We start from the raw sequence: 22,816 nt of genomic DNA, 5'->3' as shown, positions 1-22,816 counted from the left end.
TTGTGTGGTCAGTGTTGATGTTTTGCTTACTATCACAGAAAACTGAGAATGATAATTAGCTTGTTCACAGCACTTGAGCTTAAGGGAGAGCTTCTGGGGTTTTGGATAGGAACAGAAAAAACCCCATTCAGTTATCATGCATACTGTAGGCAATTATGTTGAAATGGATCTATCACAGCGAAAGAACTGAAATAATCGAAAATCATCAGTTTCCAAAATGAAGCACAAAGCTGCCCGGGGCAGTTGCTGCAGAACAGCCAAGCAATTAGCCACTGTTTACATTCCCAAGTGCCAGGCTGGCATGAAGGCTGACACACCTCTGGATGTGCTGCTTATTCTCCTCAGGCACAGTTGGGTTTGTCCGCGTCCACGTGCCATGTCCCAGAATTAGCTCTGCCCTCAAGTACTCCGTGAGCAGTGTTGTGCCAAGCACAGCAAAGCGACTGCTTTCTAGACTTTGCATACAACGCTGCCATTAGCAGCGCTAGGATTGGGTTTACTCCTGCAGTGGCAGCACACTGCTGCTGATACGTGTTTACTGTCAACCCCCGGGCACCTTGTCAGTGCTCTGGCACTGGAGTTCCTGTGTTAGATTTCAACTTCCAACATTTGAGTACATGTACATGTTTTATTCTGCTCTGCAGCAACTTTTCTCCCACACAACTGGCGAACAAAGCCCAAGCAAAGGGGCGAGTAGCAGCGCGGCCCAGCTGTCCTCAGGACGCGCTACGCTCAACCCCAGTCGGCCGCCATCTTGCGGCAGACAGCTCACGGCCCGCAGTACTCAAGCCCTCGCACTCATCCCGACCCCTCAGCCTCGCCGCACCGCCATTGGCCACTTGGGCTTCCATGCCGTATTCCTACTGGCTAGAACGGACGTCAGTCAGGAGGAGGGCGTGCCTCCGATCTCGGCCTGCAGGGCCGCCAGGCTGACCGAGCGGCGCTTTTCGCCGCCGCCACTGCGCTTGCGCAAGGCCTCAGTACTCGGCAAGCCGCGGCGCGGCCCGCAGCTGCGCCTGCGCACTGCTTTCTCGCCTCCCCTCCCCCCCACCCCCGGAACGGAAGTGCTGGGGCCGCGGCAGTTCCGTCTCGGCGTTGTTCGCGCTGGACAAAATGGCGAAGATCGCCAAGACCCACGAAGGTAAAAGGCCGAAATCCGCTCGCGGCGGTGCTCTTTGAAGTTGCGCGCTCCTCTCGCGTCTTCTTATTCCTTTCCTCTCCGATCGCGGTCCTCAGGGGAGCCGGGGGCCGGGCGGGCGGCGGGCGGGCTGGGCCCTCTCGTAATGGCGTCGGTGCCCGTATCAGCGCCATGGCCGGGCCGCCTCCTGGCGCTCGGGGGCTGCGCGGCCGGGCCGGGGGGAGCCGCGCGCCACCTTTATCAGAGCGGCGCCACCCCGAAGGTGGCTCCTAAGATGTCGCCCGCCGGGCGCTGCACGCCGCCGCCCCCCCGGTGGCTGCGCGGCCCCCCCTCGGCCGGGAGAGCCCGCGGTACCGCCACGCTGAGCGGGCCGGGAGGCGGCGGGAGCTGCTTTGACAAATAATGGCACAGGGGGGGGCAAGAGGAGGGGTAATGGGAATGGCTTGAGTTTACGAGTGAGCGTTATACAGAAGTAGCCCCATTGAACTGAGTAGAAACTGCTGATCGGTTTAACGTAAAGCGTGGGTTCAAACGCTTGCAAGATCTGATCTTCAGGCAGTTGCAGAGATTTTGTTCTGTATTAAAAGTATGTTAAGAGGGTTCCTTGGATTTGTTCCTGAGGCAGAAAGGGCTGTGTGTTGACAAACTCCAGCTTATAAGTAAGATCAATTTCCAAGTATGTGGAGATCTGAAGAAGTGTGACGTCCTACAGTCCAAAGTTTAAAGTCCTGTACTCCCTTAATGCCCTCACTGCAATTTAGGTATATACGCAAGGTATGTTTTACCAGACTGTAATGTAAGAAGGGAAGTTTAGGTTCCACATCTCTTGCACCACGTTATTTTTAAATGCTGAACCACGTGAGTGGTTTTTTCACTGAAAGGATTTGGTTGAACTCTCCTGAGAACGTCTCTAGAATTTCTTCATAGAAGCCAGAGAATATCTTCCGGTATTGAACAAGCACAAGTGAGAAATAGTTTGGCCACACATGGCCATATGAGGGGCAAGAGAATACTCAGCAGATTATTTTTAGGTATTATCATATATAAAATTATTCATATATAAAATAATAAAAATATGATTACTTGCTTTGTAAATTAAATATTGATGGTTGTCCCTTGGTGTACTGTCAGCTGGGAAAAGCACGGTTACTTATTCTTACCCTCACAAAACCAGGCTAGCAGCTTTGCTACATAGAACAAGCACAAGCCCCAGCGGTGGCCAGGGCACTCTGTGTGTGGCTGCAAAAGAAAGAAACGTTCTCTACTTTTTTTAGAAGAAAGAAACAATGCCTTTGTGGTCTAAAATCACTTGGTCCTTCCATTGTCCTCGGTAGCAGTAGAAGCCTCAGGTATTTCATTTCACCCCAGTGCTGCATTGTAGCAAACCGCAAATGAAATCAGAAACTTGATCTGCCCTGTGAAGGAAACAACCAACCTGAAACACATAACAGACCTGGCAGAAAAGTGCTGCTTTGAGTTGTTTTGGTTCCATAGTCAAGTAGTAGGACAGGTGTGCAAAAATGAAATGCCTGAAGGAGTTGTTGGTTGATGGAGTATGTGTGGGACCTCTCTGAAGATGAGAGCCCTCTATGGGCAAGACCAAGATCCTAACTCAGCATTATTAGTTTCTTTCTGCTATTAATGTTTTCAGGAGCAAAATGTCTGTGGTCCTGGAGAACCTGTGCTGTGCGGGATTTCTCGGGGGAGCTGAATGTAGGGGCAGGGTTCAGCTGGGCTCATGGCTGCCAATATAAGGCTTTCGTTGGGCTTCAGCTCTCACGAGTCTCTGGGGTTCCTGCAGTGCGGAGCTGACTGTGCCCTAGGCAGCTGCAAAGCTCTGGTCAGCCTATATCTGGATTAGTGATGATTTTACCTTTATTTAATTCTCACCTTTCTTAATTTTTGTTTGTGGGCATCTTAGTACCTTTTGTACCTTGTGAAAAATATTAAACCTGATGGGGAAAAAAAAAAAGCCAAAGAGATGGGCAATAGTAGTAAATAGCTCAGCAGTGTGTGGTAGAGTTTCTGGGTTATTTGCTAGTAGTACTTCTCTGTAGCTTTTGTCAGTGGTGAATTTCCTTCCAGTTAGTGTTGTAGGCAGTGGTACTTCAGATGGGTGAAGCACAGAATTGCTGAGGTCAGTAAGGGCATTTGAGCTCTAGTCCAGCCAGCCTCTGCAAGCACAGGCCTTGGTATTTCTTCACCCCATAAGTGCAGATACAGATGGAAACAACAGTTGTTTTCGTGGGATTAGGTGTACCTTAGTGTACCTGTGTCTTGATCGTGTTTGTTGAAGACAACTGAATTGCCACAACTGATGTTCCTGTTGCTTTTACTAACTCACAGGAGGAGGCGTGGTTAAGTAGGTTCCTTGGTTTTGGGGATTACTGAGTTACTGTTCTCTCAGATAGTGCCAAATTTCCAAGGTCAGTGACTGACCCCAGGGTGATTGGTGTCAGATCCTGATATGTTAGGAGTGCCAAAGCTTCCGTTGGCCTCCTTGAAGGGCAGGCAAAAAGTTCAGAAGAGCAGTGGGCTCCTCCACGGTGGTGGCAGAGGCAGGAGTTGTCACAAGTCGGATACATTGAGCTGCCTGCGATGGGAGCTGTGGCTGAAGTTCTGCCTGTCTTGTCAGGTTGTTTTGTTTGTTCAGTGGTAATACAGCTTTGCAGTGTAGATATTTTGGATATTTTGTTCTTGAATAAGGTGTTCTATTGAATGTTCCCAGGCATGCCTACTCACACGCTACCTCCTTTAAATGGATTTCTTTAGATTAGTAAAATCAGTTTATTAATTGGCGATAACATCTTGAAAGCTGCTTTTAATGAAAACATTAATTGGGAAAGCCCTGTGCCGTGTGGTGTTGAGAAATACTGTTGTACTGTAACTACCTTCCCCACCATTTCTTTGGGAGACGAGATGTGTTAACAGTAATAGTTTTGAATGGTTTGCTTCGGGCTGTAATGCAGCTGGATTAAACTGTCCTGGATAACATTACAGCTTTAAGAAAAGCTGCTTCTTGTACATCATTGTTTTATAGTTTCATGTGATAATTGTATGTAGTTAATTAGTTAGAGATGATCTTTGAAACTGAGTGGTTTGCTGAACGTAATGATACAAGCATTGCATTTTGTGTGTGTTGAAAAAGACTCGAGTGTTTGGGTATTTTTCCCCTAGATATCGAAGCGCAGATCCGAGAAATCCAAGGCAAAAAGCCTGCCCTTGATGAAGCACAAGGAGTAGGCCTTGACTCCACCGGGTATTACGATCAGGAAATTTATGGTGGCAGCGACAGCAGGTTTGCAGGATACGTAACATCCATTGCAGCAACTGAATTGGAAGACGTAAGTGATTTCTTTTATTTAAGGAGTTTCTAAGTATTCTGGCTTCTATTTGAAGTGATTTATAATTGCAGTTAATGGAAACAAGCTTGCCTTACTCCAGGCACTCATCTGATCCATGTCTGCTCAGACTTCGTGATGTGTGCTCTGATAGCCACACAGCACTGGGGGGCTGGTGCTCTATTAGCTTTAGAGTGCCTGAATTGGTTTTGTTGTTGCTGCCAAGGTGAAAAACTGGATGAAAAAACTCTAGTGGAACTCAGGCCCACCATTTTAAGTGTCTATTTTAATATTTTCATTTCTACTTCATTTGAAGTTTCAGTTCAGTTTTTGTGGATCAGCTTTTTGCACTGTTTCATGTGTAAGAATGGTTATGTTGTTAAGTTCTTTTAAGTTCTAATGTTAAACACATTTTTTGTTTCAGAAGCAACCAGAAACTACAGTTCTGATCATAAATACACAGGAGTAACTGTGCATTAAACTGAGTGAAGAATATTTTTAAGAGGAAGCAAGAGTGTTATGTGTAATTTAGTATTAGCTGGTATTTTTTCTAGTAGCAAAGTATTTGAGGACTCCCAGGAATGCATTAATTAAGAATTTCCGTTACAGTGTTTCACTGAAATCAGTTCATAATTTCAAGAGCAATTTTCCTTCCGTGTCGCTGTAAATTGGTGCACAGAATCTCATTGCTGCTTGGCCAAAATACCCAGAATACCTTACATGTTCTGAATACTTGGTTTTGGTGCTGTGGTTGAGAAGGTACAACCAAATTAACAGTGCCGTAATTGATTTCTCAATCTCTTAATATTACAGAAATATTTTTCGGGGTTACTTATTGACATTTTCTTTGTATTTGCCTGGGTTTTAAGAAAAAAAGAATGGTGTGCACCACTTTTTCTATAACTATTAGCACATTGCATCGGTAGCACTGATATGGAATACTTTCTGTGTAGCTATTGAAGGTTGCATCTTGGAGTAAATGCAGCACATTCACTGAATCTGTTAAGGAGTAAGGTATCAGTGTAGCCATTTGTTTAGCTGTATCTGGTTCAGCAGTCAATTGCTGGGAGTAATACAGCAGTAGATGTGAAAAGAATTGCTGAAATTTGGGGTAAATATTCTAGTCCTTTTCCATCTTATCTATGACTGCAGTGTGTTAATGTGACATTGTTACCTAAAGCCAGTATCTGTGTGACTCTGCCACGTCTTTCTTCTGGCAGGATGATGATGATTACCCATCTACAAGTTTGCTTGGCCAGAAGAAGCCAGGGTACCATGCTCCAGTGGCACTGCTTAATGACATACCGCAGTCAACTGAACAGGTACGTCTTAACTCAGGGCACAACAAATTTGACTATTTGAGTCTTAGGAGAAGCATTAATATTTCAAGACCACGTCTTGTTTTCTGAAAGTACAGGATGTCTCTAAAGCGTGACAGTATTTGAAGCACTGGGCTTGTCAGTGCTTTCTGTTAGAATTCCAGCAGGTGGCAAAGTTGGCACTTGTGCATATAAAGGCAGCATGTGCATATGTGCTCAACTACTTAAAAACATCAACTGGACACTTAAAAAATGTAAATATCTGGAGCAACTAAATGTCTCTTAAGCTTTTTGTAACAAAAATGTAATCATGCATGTTTTATTCTCCTAAAATATTTTTCTTTGAAACTTAAAAGCGTATGAAGTTGTATTAAGTCTTCCTGAAAGATGACTTAAAAGAAGATTCTTCCAGAGAAGAAAGGCTGCAGGGATGAAATGCCTTAGAAGCAAATGAACGAGCTTCTTAGAACAGTAATAGGAAGTTATTTGATCAAAAATTATGCATTTAAATAAACATTCTAGTTTCAGAAGTAAGATTTCTATTAGGGTAGTGCTAATGGTTGGCAGTTTTTCATACTGTTCCTTTGTGACTAACCTGCTCTTTTTTTTCCTTCTGTTTTTAGTATGATCCTTTTGCAGAGCACCGTCCTCAAAAGATTGCAGATCGGGAAGATGAGTACAAAAAGCACAGGCGGATGATGATAATTTCCCCTGAGCGTCTTGATCCTTTTGCAGATGGTAATTTATTTTTGACTTTTCTATACTCTCTTTGAAATCTGTTGTCTTAAACTGTCTTTAGCCCTTTGATTTCTGTTGGCATGCCTATAAACTTAGTTTTGTTTTAAACATCCCCTTTTTGTAGAGGTTGGGTTGAAAACCTAGATGCCATATTCTTCATCTTTATAATACAAGTTTTCTTTCCAGGTAGAAGGACAAGAAAATAATGAGCCATTGCCATAGAAACACAAAGGGTTAAAGGTTTCTCTTTTCTTTTTGTTTTGGGTTGTGCATTATATTTGAACAACTTGTGTATTGAGTGCTCAGTCTTTCAATACCTTGAAAGCTTTCGTTCCGAATTGTAGTTTTACAGGGCTATTGCTTTTGAAATGCTAGTTCTCAAAGTAGAGCACCTAATTCTTGCCATCTTACGTAAACTTAGGTGGTATAGCTAAAAGAAACAAAAGCATATATAAGACTTTGATACTATTAATAGTTCAAGTCTGTTCAGATAATTTTAGAATGCGAATCAGGAAAAGGGGTATAGTGGGTCTGATGGAAAATTTCTTGAGGCAAGCGAGTTTCACATGTGGAAGCGAGGTGCCTGTTGGCTTAAAATCAGCTGTTTTGCAGGTTTTACAAATTAGAGTTGCAGCCTGCATGAATTACTAGGGATATTACTTATTTTACTTGCTTAATTGTAATTGATATAAACATGTATTGTCAGAATTCACAGGCCCATACTAACTGTCCTTAATTTCTTTCCTACAGCAGTACTGCTATATGCCAGTCCTGTCTGCATTCTTAAGGGTGCAGTTCAACACATCCTGTGTAGATTATGGTGAAAAAGTATTCCAAAGGAAAGTCCTATCAAAGCTAGTGTCAGAGTGACACAGCCAATTGGGCAATGATCTTCAGCATAGAAATGTTTAAGGCTTTTATTTTTTTCCTAAACTATATTGCTATACCACTCGTATAGCAAACCTGCACATTCTTTTTAATTAACAGTGTTTTTCTTGACAAGTCTTAATTTATATAAATTTGGGCTTCTCGTAAAGTACGTAGAAGTTAAATTTTAAGTCAAGACACAGAGCATAAACCAACAAATGGTACACAAAACCCATTACGTGTGAGTATCGTCGTGGTGGTATATGTGTTACATTCAGATCCCGGTGGCAGTTGTTCTTTGAAAAGAGGGGGAAGGTGCTGTCAGTTTTCTGGGATTCTTTGCTTTTTTAAATGAAGCCCTTTTACAATATGACACTGGAAGATCTGGGAGATGTGTCCAGATTTGTCAAACTTTTAAATGGGTCCTTACGATAAAGCATTTTAAACATTACTTAGGTATGCCATAGTTATTTATAGTCAGATAACTACTAGGATTTAGCAGCTTGCACAAGGTAATGTTTTGAATATAAATATCTTTCCAAAGTGTTACTAATGGTAAAGAGATAATTTTCTAGGCTTCTATTCTGCTGCTTGAAGTCAGAACTGCTGGTGGAGACAAAGGCACGAAAGTGTACGTATTCCGGATTAGCAACCCAGGAACCCATCACTTCTGAAGACTCTTAACTGTGTTGTCATTCTATCATTTATATCTGCTTTAAAATATTTGTTTGAAACTGCAGTAGTTACGTTTGTGTTCAAACAGGTTAAATTGATCAGCAAACTGAATAAACGTAAGATACATGTAATTTTTAAAATTTTCAATCAAAAAGTAAAATTAAATGATCATGGAATAATATAATATTAGAGCAGGACTGTAGAAAAAGTTGGTAGATTTTGCTTGTCCTGTACTCATTGTGCTCCATTCCTGTTGCTGTTCTCTTCTACAGGAGGGAAGACACCAGACCCTAAAATGAATGCCAGGACATACATGGATGTTATGCGTGAACAGCATTTAACAAAAGAAGAGGTGAGTTGGGGGAGGGGTTTGCATGTGAACTTCATTTCATTTTGCAGCCTTTCAAATGATCTTAGGAGCAGTGGGAATGGAAATTCTATTGAATTTTCATGATTTTTTTCTTTGGAAATTCATATTCTTCACATGTTGAACCGTGACGGTAGACCTTAGAGATGAAAGCTTTGACAGACATCTGTTCCACGTAATAACAAAAGAATGGAGGGAGAAATGCTGTCAGTATATTTCAGTTTGGATTGCTTTGTAGCTCTCAGGCAGTTTATTTTCTTTCGGAGGTGATGAAAACCTGAGAGACACAGAGAGGTGTTCAGCGTTGGAGGGATTTGTTTTTGCAAGCTTTATATAAAGAGAATCCAGGGGGTTTTTAAAAGGCTTTTGTTGCAGTACCAACAGCTTGCTAACATTTGGCTTAAAACTTGAAAGGAAGAAATAATAGTAAAACCACCTGTTCATAGTTACTAAAAATTCATTTTAATAGTTTAAAAGATACTGGTAATTTAATAAAATTTCCTTTGTGATACCTACGGAGCTGTCTTGTTAATTGGAGCAAGATCTTAAGAGTTCCAATGACCTCTGTTGGTTTATACTGATTTACTCTAATTGACATTAATTGAGGAAATAGTTCTCCCTTTTGGTAACCTTGGTGCATGGACTCAGTGGTAAATGAAAAATAGTCTGTCAGTGTGGTGTTTCAACAGTGACATTTTTGAATTTTAAATGAGAATTTCCTGGCTTGTTTTTTGTCTCAGGATATAACTCGTATGAATGTATTTTCTAATTCATCCCTCTTTAATCATTTGCTGAAGTGGAATTCATTTGAAACAGATCAGTGGTAGTTCTGAGGTATTCGTATGGGTGATAGAAACTGACAGCGCTAAAAAATTCTGTACGGTTGTATTTCTGCTGTACTATGAAGCTTGATAGCAAATGAATTTAAACGTAGTCCCTCCAGATGCATTGCCATGTTGCTATGGAAGAATTTGAAATTAGAGTGGGTAGTGGCATGTTATTTTCACAAAAAAATTAAAAAAAAATGTGTAAAAAGGTATCTGATACGACTGAAAAATGTCTTAATGTTTAATTTGAAGAGGCTTTTTTATGAAGTAAGTTTATCTTTCTGTGTTCTTGAATAGAGGGAGATTAGGCAACAGCTAGCTGAAAAAGCTAAAGCTGGAGAGCTTAAAGTCGTCAATGGAGCCGCATCTCAGCCACCTTCAAAACGCAAGCGGCGTTGGGATCAAACAGCAGATCAGACTCCTGGTGCAACACCCAAAAAGTTATCCAGTTGGGATCAAGCAGAGGTAATAATCCCTGTGTCCTTCAATCTATGTCTAGCAGATATTAATGCTAATCTGCTTGAATATCAAGTTTCTTACTCTAACACATACACACTGAAAAGGAATAAAACCAGCAGTCTTCTACCACATAGAGTGGGAGAGATTAATATTTTGGCTTTTGTCCTGTGCAGACTCCTGGGCATACACCATCTCTGCGATGGGATGAAACTCCAGGCCGTGCAAAGGGTAGCGAAACTCCCGGTGCCACCCCAGGCTCAAAGATCTGGGATCCCACTCCCAGTCACACGCCAGCAGGAGCTGCAACACCTGGCCGGGACACACCTGGCCATGCAACACCAGGCCATGGAGGAGCCACTTCCAGCGCACGTAAAAATCGGTGGGATGAAACTCCTAAAACAGAAAGAGGTGTGTATGTATGTGTGGTATCGGAGAGTGTCTAAGCAATTTTGAATGGCAGATACTGTTGGAGTTTTGCACCTTACAGAAACGGTAGGAGCAGACAAAAGGCAGTAAGTAATTACATTCTGACATCTAGTGGTTGGTGTGATGTTTTCAGCTGAGCTTGTGTAGCACTGAATTCTGTCAGCTTAACCCACTTCTGTGAACCCAGCTCTGCTCAAAGATTGTATCAAAGTTGTGTGGTATGTCTAGTGACTTCTGCTGGGATTTTAATGATTAATTAGAACAACATAATTCATTTTACATTGAATTGCTTTTTGGTATACAGCTGTGTGTCTGTGCTGTTTCTCAACTGTTGAATTTTTTGAGTTTTCAGTTATTTTTGAAAACTTGCTTAAACATTGAGGCAAGTTTCGGAAGCATTTTGTCACCTATCTTAATTTGAATTGAGCTCATGTGGCAGAGAACAGTGAAACACCACTGTTTAATCGTTTATCAAGGGGCTGTGTGGAGTACTTTGTCCATTATCTAGAATATTTGGGTTCTTAGATATTTTTTGTAATTTTATCTGTTTATTTTAAGATTCAACAAGAAAATTAAGATTTTTTTCTTCAATAAAATAAAATTATCTGTTGGATGTTTCCAGTGTTCATGCAAGTAATCTTAACTTTTCTAGTGTATTTATTATAAGCTTGCTGATTCATGTAGAAATGAGGATGAGATAATGAAATTGGATGTTTTTACTATAGGTGGTGTATGGTACTGTTCAGTTTTGTACAAGAATTATGATGTTGTTTGTTTTTTCTTTAGATACTCCGGGGCACGGCAGTGGATGGGCTGAGACTCCTCGTACAGATAGAGGTGGTGACTCCATTGGTGAGACACCAACCCCAGGAGCAAGTAAAAGGAAGTCCCGATGGGATGAAACACCTGCTAGCCAGATGGGTGGCAGCACTCCTGTTCTGACACCTGGCAAAACACCCATTGGTACACCAGCTATGAACATGGCAACTCCTACGCCAGGTAAGCCCAATCCATTCTTTAAGGTTTCATTTTCTTACGTGAAAATGAAGCTCCAACCTTTATATTGTATATTGAAATGACTTCTACCTAATGTCATGTTCTGATGGTATGAAAACAGTTAGTGTACGTTCAGTTTACCTGTTATAATGCCCACAGGAGCTAAAGCTAAGGTTTGTGTTCAGTCTGGACAGTCAAGACATTAGCGTCGTATTGACTACAGATGTCAAGTGTGGAAGGTTTTACTCAAGAGGACAGTTAAAGTTTAAGTAAATATATCTTCTGTTTATGGAAGTTTTTAAAAAATGTTTTTAATTTGAATATAGGTCATATCATGAGCATGACTCCTGAACAGCTGCAGGCTTGGCGTTGGGAGAGGGAAATTGATGAGAGAAACAGGCCACTTTCTGATGAAGAATTGGATGCTATGTTCCCAGAAGGATATAAGGTAATTCATTTGAATGAAACTGCAGCAGACTGATAGTTTTCTTCTGTCAGGTGATATTGATTTAAAAAAAAAAAAAAAAAAAGTCCAAAATGTAGAACATTTCACAGAAGCTGTTGATTAATTCAAATAGAAATTTGTTTGGTTCAGTTGCTCATTTATTATAAATCCGTTAGAAAGGGAGAAAGTCATGTTTGTTTCAATGGCCAGTTTTTATTTTGCTTCTCAACGTTAAGAATGTCTGCTAAGTTCAGGAAGAAAGCCCAAATGTGGAAAGACCGGAGAGAGTCACAGATTCTGACTTCACAAATACACAGTGTTAGTACAAATATTGAAGTATGTGGGGTTTCTTTTAATAGTTTCTAAAGACTTCTTAAGTCCGTTATCCAACCCTCAGAAGTGAAAGTGAGCTTTCTTCTGAAATGCTGTCAATACAGAATAAGCATGAATATGAGCTATCCTGCTGAATTTGTGAATCATACCACTGAATGTGGGATCTGATATATGCAGTTACACACAAAACTACAAATGGCTAAACCCATATGTTCTGTTTTATTTCTGTTTGGCATTTGAGACCTTGCTCGATTCGTGTCTTTTGCAGTAAGATGAGTCTTGAAGGCTGTGGAGGTTCTTCTTTAGATTAGTGCTGTGGTGCAGTTTTTACTGTGTTTCCTTCTTTCTTCTGCAGGTTCTTCCCCCACCAGCTGGTTATGTACCTATTCGTACTCCAGCACGTAAACTTACAGCAACTCCCACACCGTTGGGTGGTATGACTGGATTCCACATGCAGACAGAGGACCGGACTATGAAGAGTGTCAATGACCAGCCTTCTGGCAATCTTCCATTCCTAAAGCCAGATGATATCCAGTACTTTGATAAGCTGCTGGTAAATGACATTTCACTCATGCTGGTTAAAGTTTTATGATCTTTGAAAGTATACCAGTGCCTGTAAATTTGTCTGGAATTATTTCTAGGTTGACGTTGATGAATCGACCCTTAGTCCTGAAGAGCAGAAGGAGAGGAAGATAATGAAATTACTTTTGAAAATAAAGAATGGCACCCCTCCCATGAGAAAGGTAAGATTAATGGTCATTCTTATCACTTCACCTTATGCCTTTGTGTTCAGTTTTGTTTTCAGACAATCTTTTTTTCACCTGTTTGTCCATGGGATTCTCTTCTAAGCTTTGCTGTCTGTTTAGTGCTTTCTCTTCCTTCTGTATCTGTGTTGCTTTTGGTTTGTCATTCGATGTAATTTGTTGCTGCTCTTCGTGCAGTAATGCTGATTGCTGAGTATCATATGATGTACAGAACATAATAATTCTTAATTATGGGAAACTAGATTCTGTAGCACTTTTTGGTTACAGGGCTTTGTAATTCTCTGGATTTGGCTTCTTAAATTGGCTGTGTAGCTCTTCAGTTTCTAGCTTGCTTGTGCAATAGACTACAGTTTTTTTGCAGTTCCACTCTAAACTGATCTGAGCACCTGATGCAGGTGCTGTGTAAAATGCCTTTTTAGGTGGTGCCATTCTTAGTACTGAGCATGCTTTTCTTGAAAAATGGAAAATCTGGGGCCTATCATCCGATGTATCTGTGTGGAAGATGGTGGTAGGGACAAGTATTGTGAAGCCTGCGCTTACAGTAGAGTATATTTTGACTTGATTAATACCTACTTGTTCAATAACTGTTCAGTATTATTTCTTCAGGTTAAGTGATAGTTGCTTTTTTTTTTTTTTTTTCTAGGCTGCGTTGAGACAAATTACTGATAAAGCTCGGGAATTTGGAGCTGGGCCATTGTTTAATCAGATTCTCCCATTGCTGATGTCACCAACACTGGAGGATCAGGAGCGCCACTTACTTGTCAAAGTCATAGACAGAATTCTGTACAAACTGGATGACCTGGTGCGCCCATACGTACATAAGGTGTGTTGCAGTTTGCTCATCTTTGATTGGCTTTTTCTGATCACTGTGGGAGAGGTGTATGGTTCATTTGCCAAGCGGAAGGGAAGACAATGCTGTTTTTCTTTTTGAAGATCATATTGGCTTTTGTATTTTCTTCAGCTAAACTTTAAGCTACTGCAGTGTGATCAAAGTGTGAATATTACAACATCCGGGCATAATGTTAAAAGAATACATGCACACCTGAGAGAGGGAAGGAAATTTTACCTGATGTAGCTAGAATCTGTGAGGGGGGCACTTCAAAGAAAGAGTTGTAAGGGGAAAAGAAAAAGCATAACAAATCTAAGACTTTTCTGGTCATCATAGAGTTGAAAGCTTGAATCCATGGAATTACCTCAGCTTTGTGGAATCATAATTTTCTTATTAGGGCCAGAAATACTACCTAAAGTATTCACAAATGGAAATGTGGATTTTTTTCATGTTTTTCAGATTCTTGTTGTCATTGAACCACTGCTGATTGATGAAGACTATTATGCCAGAGTGGAAGGCAGAGAAATTATTTCAAACTTGGCTAAGGTAATAAATTTTAATTCTGCAGTAGGAATTAGCTTATATAGAGCTGCTTTGTAGTGATGGCAGAAGAATGTAGTGTGCTGTTCATAATTCTGTGTCTTGTATGTTTTCAGGCTGCTGGTTTGGCAACAATGATTTCTACGATGCGACCTGATATTGATAACATGGATGAATATGTCCGAAATACCACAGCTCGAGCCTTTGCTGTTGTTGCCTCTGCTTTGGGCATTCCTTCTCTGTTGCCCTTCTTGAAAGCTGTCTGTAAAAGTAAAAAATCCTGGCAAGCGAGGCATACTGGCATCAAGATTGTGCAGCAAATTGCTATTCTTATGGGTTGTGCTATCTTGCCTCATCTCAGGAGCTTGGTTGAAATTATTGAGCATGGTAGGTTCTGCTTTCTCTGGCTTAAGATTTATATTTGGAATTTTCCTCCTGTACCTTGTTGCAATGAAGTGTTACTAAGGCAAAGTTTTGTGTAGCCATTTTTACAGTGAGAAATAACTTGTCGACTTTGAAAGAGAAATAATGATTGTTTTCCTGAAAATAAAGTGATCACTTTTTTTTATCCTATCTGCGTAGTTTCGCTATTTTAAGATAGAAGAAGAGGTACTAAACAGTGTTCTTTTGCAGGTCTTGTGGATGAGCAGCAGAAGGTTCGTACCATCAGTGCTTTGGCTATTGCTGCTTTAGCTGAGGCAGCTACTCCCTATGGTATTGAATCATTTGATTCTGTTCTGAAGCCCTTGTGGAAGGGTATACGTCAGCACAGAGGAAAGGTATGTCTAAAATACCTCTAGTATGAACTGGAATGAATCCGTATCTTCCGTAACTCATTGAAAATATATTTCTTCATTTAAACAGGGCTTGGCTGCCTTTTTGAAGGCTATTGGTTATCTGATTCCACTCATGGATGCTGAGTATGCAAACTATTATACCAGAGAAGTCATGTTAATTCTTATCAGAGAGTTCCAGTCTCCTGATGAAGAGATGAAAAAAATTGTTTTGAAGGTACATCAAAATTATTTGTTCAGACACTGGCAGTGTAATAAATTCAACTGATAAAACCTGAATGTTTAGCATTAATATTTAATTTGTTTTCTTTAAGCCAAACCAAAACACCACAAACAAACTGTACACAGAATTGACATTGTTGGCTTTCTTTCCTACTAGGTGGTAAAGCAGTGTTGTGGTACAGATGGTGTTGAAGCAAACTACATTAAAACAGAGATCTTGCCACCTTTTTTCAAACACTTCTGGCAGCACAGAATGGCATTGGACAGGAGAAATTACAGACAGGTATTTTTCCAGTTGATTTTTTTTTTTTTGGTAGCAGAACAAAATTTGTGTTGGGGTGTTATTCAGACTAGATGCTTAGTTTTGTCTTGTACGTCCTGTCTTAATTGCGTTTGGCATAGTGGTTTAGAAACTGTTCAGTCAGGACTTTCACACCAGGCATTTTATCTCTGAATATGAATCTATGTCAGCTCTAAGGTGAGGTAGTTCACCCCATTTGTGTCTTTTAAAACCAAATGATTTCAAAAGGTGAAAACAGTTGTTCATTGTGAGTTTTAAAGAATACTTTGTCTTAAGGCAAGTTTAGAGCTCCTCTTTGTTTACTAGTAGTAGTGGCTACACTAGCTCTGTACTGGTGCATCCTTTTTTCATTTTGTTTTTCTTTGTGCCATTGCATTTTTACTCTTTTCCTAGATAGAGTCTGTTTTGAAATTGTAACTTTTTTCTTGAAAAAAGATTTTTCCACTGAAATAAGTTTGGAAACCAGCATGATGCTGCTACTCCTTCTCAGACCAGGGAGATAAACGTTTTCAAGAGTTAGAAAGAAGGCTTTAACGATGTTTGTTCACTTAACTATTTGTGTTTTTCAGTTGGTGGATACAACAGTGGAGCTGGCAAATAAAGTTGGAGCAGCAGAAATTATTTCTAGAATTGTGGATGATCTGAAAGATGAGGCCGAACAGTACAGGAAAATGGTCATGGAAACCATTGAGAAGATAATGGGAAATCTGGGTGCGGCAGACATTGATCATAAGCTGGAAGAGCAACTTATTGATGGCATCTTGTATGCCTTCCAAGAACAGACCACAGAGGTATGGCCAGCTTAATGGGAGGCACGGTTGACTTAACTGGAAGGTAGCTCGCTGTTATGGAGGAATGTGTGGTTGTGGGTTGGGTGTTTTTAGCCCTCGCAGGGATTTCTGTGCTCAGATCAATGACATCCACGTGCTAGATGTGGAGCGTTAGCATTTAGTGACAATTTTGGATGCTGCCAGATCGAATGAAATGCGGTGGTTTTGGTCTAACTGTTCTGTGTTAACACCAGGACTCTGTGATGCTGAATGGCTTTGGCACAGTGGTTAATGCTCTTGGCAAGCGAGTGAAGCCCTACTTGCCGCAGATCTGCGGTACGGTTCTGTGGCGGTTGAACAACAAGTCGGCCAAGGTGCGGCAGCAGGCTGCTGACCTCATCTCGCGTACTGCAGTGGTCATGAAGACTTGTCAAGAGGTATTGAATGGGCTGGTATCAAACTAGCTACGGTACGTCATAGCAACGAGAAGGAGGAAGGCTTAACTTTGGAATCTTCTTATTTGCTTGTAGGAAAAGCTGATGGGACATCTGGGTGTTGTGCTGTATGAGTACCTGGGTGAAGAATATCCGGAAGTACTGGGCAGCATACTTGGAGCACTTAAGGCTATTGTTAATGTCATAGGTATGTTTGTGTAATGATTGTGTGCCCGTTCAAGAGCGAAATGAAAAGAATGCGGAACTTAGAATGCCTCTTTCAATTCAATAGGTATGCACAAGATGACACCACCTATCAAAGATCTGCTGCCACGGCTTACGCCGATTTTGAAGAACAGACATGAGAAAGTACAGGAGAATTGTATTGATCTGGTTGGGCGCATTGCAGACAGGTAAGCTGAGTAATGATGTAATTGATCCTCTCTGGAAGCAATTGCTCTAGCAACAGCTGGAGTATCAGGTTCGACATCCTGGCTTTTTTGCATCTCCTGTTATTTCTTAAGCTTTATTGTGAAAATTTAACGTGATGTTTAAGGTAAAGTATATAGTTGTATGGGAACTGCTGAATCATGTTCTGAACCTCTGATTGATCACCTGAGGTGAGCAGTGAGTCAGCCACGGGAGCACAGGTGAAGGTAATTCACCTGTGCTGCTGGAAGGGGTGGAGCCAGGCTCCACCTCTCCTAAATCTGTTTAAGTGCTGACTGCCACTGAGGAAGGATTTCTTCCTCGAGGTCACTCCTCATGGAGAATTTTGTGAGCCTACAACATTGGTTAGCATTTCCATTTATTATCTTCCTGTTGCAATAACCTTACTTAACCTAACTTTCCTGTGTATTTCTTACAATTAATAATAACATCTGTGTATTCATTGATTATACGCTAGGAAATGATGTAGGAATTGTGTTATCTGCAACTGATTTGTAAGAAGTATACTTTTCATGCTTTCACATTTAAAATTTATTGTATCTGTGTGTTCCTTGTAAACTGTTAATCAGTGATGGTCTAGTTTAAAGGATACTTTCAGTAAGTTGTTTAAATAACGTCCCTCTGTTGATAGCTAATAAATAGGTACTGCAATTTATTAGGTTATACTTCAAAACTTGGAGCAGAACTGAAGAAAAATCACTTATTCTCTTTCAGAGGTGCAGAATATGTTTCTGCGAGAGAGTGGATGAGGATCTGTTTTGAGCTGCTTGAGTTATTAAAAGCTCACAAGAAAGCTATTCGAAGAGCCACAGTAAATACTTTTGGATATATTGCAAAAGCTATTGGGTAAGTTGGTGTAGTGCTTTATCTAGTTCTATGCACAATTATCTAATGTGGTGATGACTGAATTTCGCTGGAGACATGTTGAAACTGCTCTACAGTTCACTTATTAAATGTGGACATTTGATTTTATTCATTGAGTAAAACAATTTTGATACATTCTTATTAGCATGGAGTGCTACACTTTTGAACTGAATTGGTAGGCTAGCAAGTTAAGTATATAAACTGGTAGTTAAAATATGTTGTCTTGAGTTTTGGTAGTGTTATATGCATTGAGACTCTCCCTGCATTCTTTCATAGCTCTCTTTTAAATACTGTTTCTCTTATTTTTCCTTAAATCAGTGCAGCTTTGATTAGCGCAGGGCTTTTTTGACTTCCACACTGAGGTATTGCAAGTCAGCAAATCATAGCTTGAAGCACAATTCCTGTTTCTCTGCACACCCCTAAATGAGTGACCATTTACTGATTTGATGCAGAAACAACCAGTTAGCGAGCAGCGCACTAATTGGGCTTCTCTGTGCCTGGTTGCATACCTCTGTCATAAGTCTTACTGGACTTTTCATACAGGTTTTAATGGCCTGTGGGATCAGAGTAATACTGGGAAAGCTACTCCCGTCTCCCGAGTTTGTTTACAAACTAACTGTAGGCTGAACGAAAGCAAAATCTAGAGAGAGTTGGTGTGTTTTTGTTTTTCAATAAAAAATTGGTGGTTTAAGAAATGATGTCTTGTGCTTGCTTAAAGTCTGTTACAATTTTGTGGTTTATGGTGTTCCTCAGAGAATATTAACTCAGAGAATATTAACTCCTTTAAGAAGGGCTAAGCTGTGTTCTTCTGCCGTTTTCTGTTTCCATGTCAACTAATTTACCTACATTCTCACCAAATCTATTGATGTAGACGTACATATCTTCTCTTCCAGACCTCACGATGTCTTGGCTACACTGCTGAATAACTTGAAAGTGCAGGAAAGGCAGAACAGAGTATGTACTACAGTAGCAATTGCTATTGTGGCTGAAACATGCTCACCTTTCACAGTGCTGCCTGCGCTCATGAATGAATACAGAGTCCCAGAGCTGAATGTCCAGAATGGTGTGTTAAAATCTCTTTCTTTTCTGTTTGAATACATTGGAGAAATGGGAAAAGATTATATTTATGCCGTTACGCCTTTGCTCGAAGATGCTTTAATGGACAGGTGAGTGCAGTTCTTTCTGTGTATGGTTCAGTTAGCCGTGGTCACGTTAAATCTGTAACTGGGTCTTAACAGTAAATGTGCACATTGTCCTTGTTTGCTAAGAATTGCTCAATAACAGATGTTGGGTACCCATTATCTACAAATAATTCAGGTTATATAATTGCTTACGCTTTTGAAGATGAAAATGGTACAGTCATTTTAGTTGCATTAGTATTTGCTGTGTTCAGACCTCTTTTGATCATTTCTGTTGTTAGTCCCTTTGTTGCAGAGGTTAGAGCGCAATAATTGCCAGAAAACTGTCATTTGAATTAATTGATTTTTGGTTACTCTGCCTATTAGTGTCAGTAGATGTGGGTTAAAAGCATGTATTGGTCTTTCAGGATAATTTAAGTGAGAAGGATCATGATGCTTGTCCAGGTATGTTGCTTCTAAGTATGATTTACTAAAACACCGTTGTTTTCTTTTCAGAGATCTTGTGCACAGACAAACAGCCAGTGCTGTGGTGCAACACATGTCTCTTGGTGTTTATGGGTTTGGCTGTGAAGATTCTCTTAATCATTTGTTGAACTACGTATGGCCTAATGTGTTTGAAACCTCTCCGCACGTCATCCAGGCAGTCATGGGGGCTCTGGAGGGCCTCAGAGTTGCTATTGGCCCTTGCCGAATGTTGCAGTATTGTTTGCAGGTGAGTCCTGATGTATGCTGTGTGGGCAGCAGTTACCAAACGGGCTTCTGTTGCCTGTTGGGAGCTTGTGGATGCCCCCTCCCTGGCATGAGAGGAAGCTTAGAGCAACCTGCTCTCAGGGAGGTGTTCCTGCCTATAGCAGGGGGCTGGAATTAGATGGTATTAAAGGTCCCTTCCAACCCAAACGTTCTGTGATTCTCTTTAGGAGATGAGAAATCAGATGTAGGAGATTTCCAGTAAAGGAAAACAGTCTGGCTTTTCATCTCTTTTAACATGCCGTTTTGTACCAAGGATTTTGATAATGAGAACTGTTTTTTTCTTTTTTTTTAATGAGATAACCAATTACACTGAGGAGCTTACATAGAAATGGCAGATAACTTAGAATGTAAAGTGACTAAAAATTGTCTCTGACTTGTAGGGTAGAAGCATGCAACTTGAAGGACAGTAAATAATGATTGGAGGAATCAAACAATGCAAAAAAGTTATGACAAGTAACAAGCAGCATTATTAGAAAACGGATGGGATTGATATTAAATCAACCTGATGTGGTGCTAGCCAAAGAATACAATAAGATGTTTAAATATGTTTAAGTGCAAAGTGTTAGAAAATGGTGCCTGGATCAGAATTTACACTGCTAGATTCATGGTAGTGTGTCCAGCTTCTGTGAATTCGTACGTGGAGGCAGAATATGGAGGCTCCTTTTCTGTGTATTTGAGTGTAACAGCTCTTGCTGTATAGGCTGTAGAATTTAAGTGCATGTGGCAGATAAAAAGCAAGGATGTGTGTAGTGCAGATCAGTGTAGGAATAATGTGGCTGCATTTTAATAATTTGTACATAGGGGATTTTGCTGGTTTTTTTGTTCTTCTAATTGGTGTGCTTCAGCACAAAGATACTGACATCAGCAGGAAAACTAAAGTTGCATGAAAGTCTCCTGTGCAGTGTATATTTTACTAATTTTATTATTTTATAATAATAGAACTGTTTTATCTAGTCTTCAAGTTCTGTTCAATTTCTTCAGGTTTAATAACCACTTACGTCCTGTGTTTCTGTCTAGTGATCTCTACACAATTAAATCACAGTTACCAGAGCCAAAGATAAGACTTGTTTCCAAGCCAAATATACTGCAGTAGATTTGTATTTTTTTTTGAACGAACAGTGCAATTAGAAATACATATAGTGGAATTTCTCCCTACAAAAAAAAAAAGGAATGCCTCTTAAATAATATTTTCTTAATACTTGCTATTTCATATACTCACAAAACGGATAATTGCACATTTATTGTCGTTCATTCCTAGTAATTGATGTTAAGTGTTACCACAGTGCTTTTTTATTGTTCAAAACTTGGTTAGATGCAGTAACAAGCTTTTAGAACAGAAGCTTTGAGTGAATGTTGTTTTGTTTTGTTCTCTAGGGTTTGTTTCACCCTGCCCGGAAAGTCAGAGACGTTTACTGGAAGATTTATAATTCCATCTACATTGGCTCACAGGATGCTCTGATAGCACACTATCCAAGAATCTATAACGATGAAAAGAACACCTATATTCGTTATGAACTTGACTACATCTTATAATCTTCTTGTTCTGTTGTTTGTGTTTAATGCACAGCTGTTCTTCACATAAATGCTTCAGATTTCATGATGTAAAATTTTAAAGTATTGGAGATGAGTATAGAGCTGGTCAGAGGCAGAGGTAGGAATCCAGTAGCATGATTTTTTAAATATGTCCTTGTTTTTTGATGTTAAACAGTTAAAGCCAGTAGTGACCAAGAAAACAGTGATTACAGTATACAGGAGGGTTTTCGTTTTTGGTTCATCTTTATTAAGATTTAGATTTCATTCCTTGTGTTTAAAGGGGTTGTTTATTTGAGAAATAAACATTTGTGTATAAAATCTAATTTGCGTGTGGTTTTTGGACTGAGAGACTTGTAAAACGAGTCCCTGATGGATTTAAGTATTTGTTCATGTAATAAATAGGTGGTGTCAAGCATTTTAACCCTTTTGTCACCCCCTAGCTTTTGAATAAATAAGAAAAACATACAAACTGTAGTTAATGTGTGTATCTTTGTCGTGCAGTAACTCAGCTGTACTTGGGCTGGCAGTTGTTGTGGTGGCTGTTTGTTTAATTGGGAGAAAGTAGTAGTAAATTGCTTGTTGGTTCTGCTGCTTCTCCATTATCCTGCTTGTAGGGTTCATTTCTCACTGTTGTCAGAAAGTGAGCAGTTGCTTCGTACTTGTGTGTGCAATCACTTGTATGACTTTGGCAATCACGATTAGCTTGTCTTCTAACCACGTGTAGGTTGCATATAATGCCAGGTGATGTTTACAGGCTGTGCTAATTCCTGTGAAGAGTTAGGGAAGTTTCTGGGTATCTAGGATGAGACAAATTCAGAACATGCATGTGTGACATAGAGAATGTGAATGTCATCAGCTTGAGATAAAAATGTTTTATTTCTTTCTTTGCTCTTTTCCTTCTCTCCTGTGCATGTACTCAATAGAAAGAAAAAGGACTGTGTGCTATTTGACAGTATGCCACATAAAACACAAGGTTACATCATTCTGCTGGTGTTGGAGAGTATCTCATGTCCGTAAGAAAACACAGCAAATGCTGGTAATTGGATACCAGGCATGTTCTTGTCTATTATTCAAGTTGGGCAATTATTTTCCATCTCTCCAAGGTCAGTGCAGTGTTGTCAGCTGGCCTCTCTCTGCTGTTTTACATGAATGTGAGATGGTTCTGCATAAAAGGAAATTCCACCCTACCTCTCAAAACCTAAGTTTTTGTTAGGAGATTGGGGTAGTGTGGAAGCAGCTTGCAGCTTGGTTGTTTAGAAAGGTACCAATTAATTAGGAACTGATTTTTTGTAGTAGTAGTAATGTGCATGCTACATGAAGTTCAAATTTATTAGATGAGAACAGTAAGAACTTCTTGAAGACTTTGTATTGAAATTGTTCTCTGAATTGTTCATTCCAGTTTTTCTAGTGCTTTCTCACTAAATTTCATTTGTTTTATAGATGACCTGCCACCTTTGCTTCTTCAGTAGTTCTGCAGGATAGGACAGGGTAAGTG

The 22,816-nt window shown here is 40.2% G+C and overlaps 1 protein-coding gene across 3 annotated transcripts; it reads left to right on the top strand.

Moving 5' to 3' along the window:
• Positions 1-1,046: 1,046 nt before the first annotated feature.
• Positions 1,047-21,795, top strand: SF3B1 (splicing factor 3b subunit 1). Of its 3 annotated transcripts, XM_042822334.1 has the most exons (25): positions 1,047-1,141; positions 4,316-4,482; positions 5,700-5,801; positions 6,422-6,536; positions 8,351-8,430; positions 9,570-9,737; positions 9,905-10,139; positions 10,944-11,156; positions 11,480-11,601; positions 12,287-12,484; positions 12,573-12,674; positions 13,339-13,518; positions 13,984-14,070; positions 14,181-14,451; positions 14,698-14,843; positions 14,929-15,075; positions 15,238-15,363; positions 15,951-16,172; positions 16,406-16,588; positions 16,682-16,793; positions 16,878-16,998; positions 17,750-17,881; positions 18,793-19,065; positions 19,534-19,750; positions 21,163-21,795. In XM_042822334.1, exons 1-25 carry the CDS (start codon positions 1,114-1,116, stop codon positions 21,319-21,321), a joined length of 3,906 nt encoding a protein of 1,301 aa, XP_042678268.1. In that variant the 5' UTR covers positions 1,047-1,113; the 3' UTR covers positions 21,322-21,795. The 3 variants fall into 3 exon arrangements, with proteins under 3 accessions (XP_042678268.1, XP_042678270.1, XP_042678269.1); XM_042822335.1 differs by lacking the exons at positions 1,047-1,141; positions 4,316-4,482; positions 5,700-5,801; positions 6,422-6,536 and adding an exon at positions 6,574-8,034; XM_042822336.1 differs by lacking the exons at positions 9,570-9,737; positions 9,905-10,139; positions 10,944-11,156; ... (15 more) ...; positions 19,534-19,750; positions 21,163-21,795 and adding an exon at positions 7,979-8,034 and having other exon boundaries at positions 8,351-8,435.
• The last annotated feature ends 1,021 nt before the right edge of the window (positions 21,796-22,816 follow it).

The sequence above is a fragment of the Centrocercus urophasianus genome, unplaced genomic scaffold (assembly GCF_019232065.1).
Source record: "Centrocercus urophasianus isolate 14NV4802_14NV808 unplaced genomic scaffold, USGS_Curo_1.0 seq_20, whole genome shotgun sequence".
NCBI lineage: Eukaryota > Metazoa > Chordata > Aves > Galliformes > Phasianidae > Centrocercus > Centrocercus urophasianus.
The sequence above is the reverse complement of the archived record's forward strand: the minus strand, read 5'-3'. Positions and strand labels throughout refer to the sequence as shown.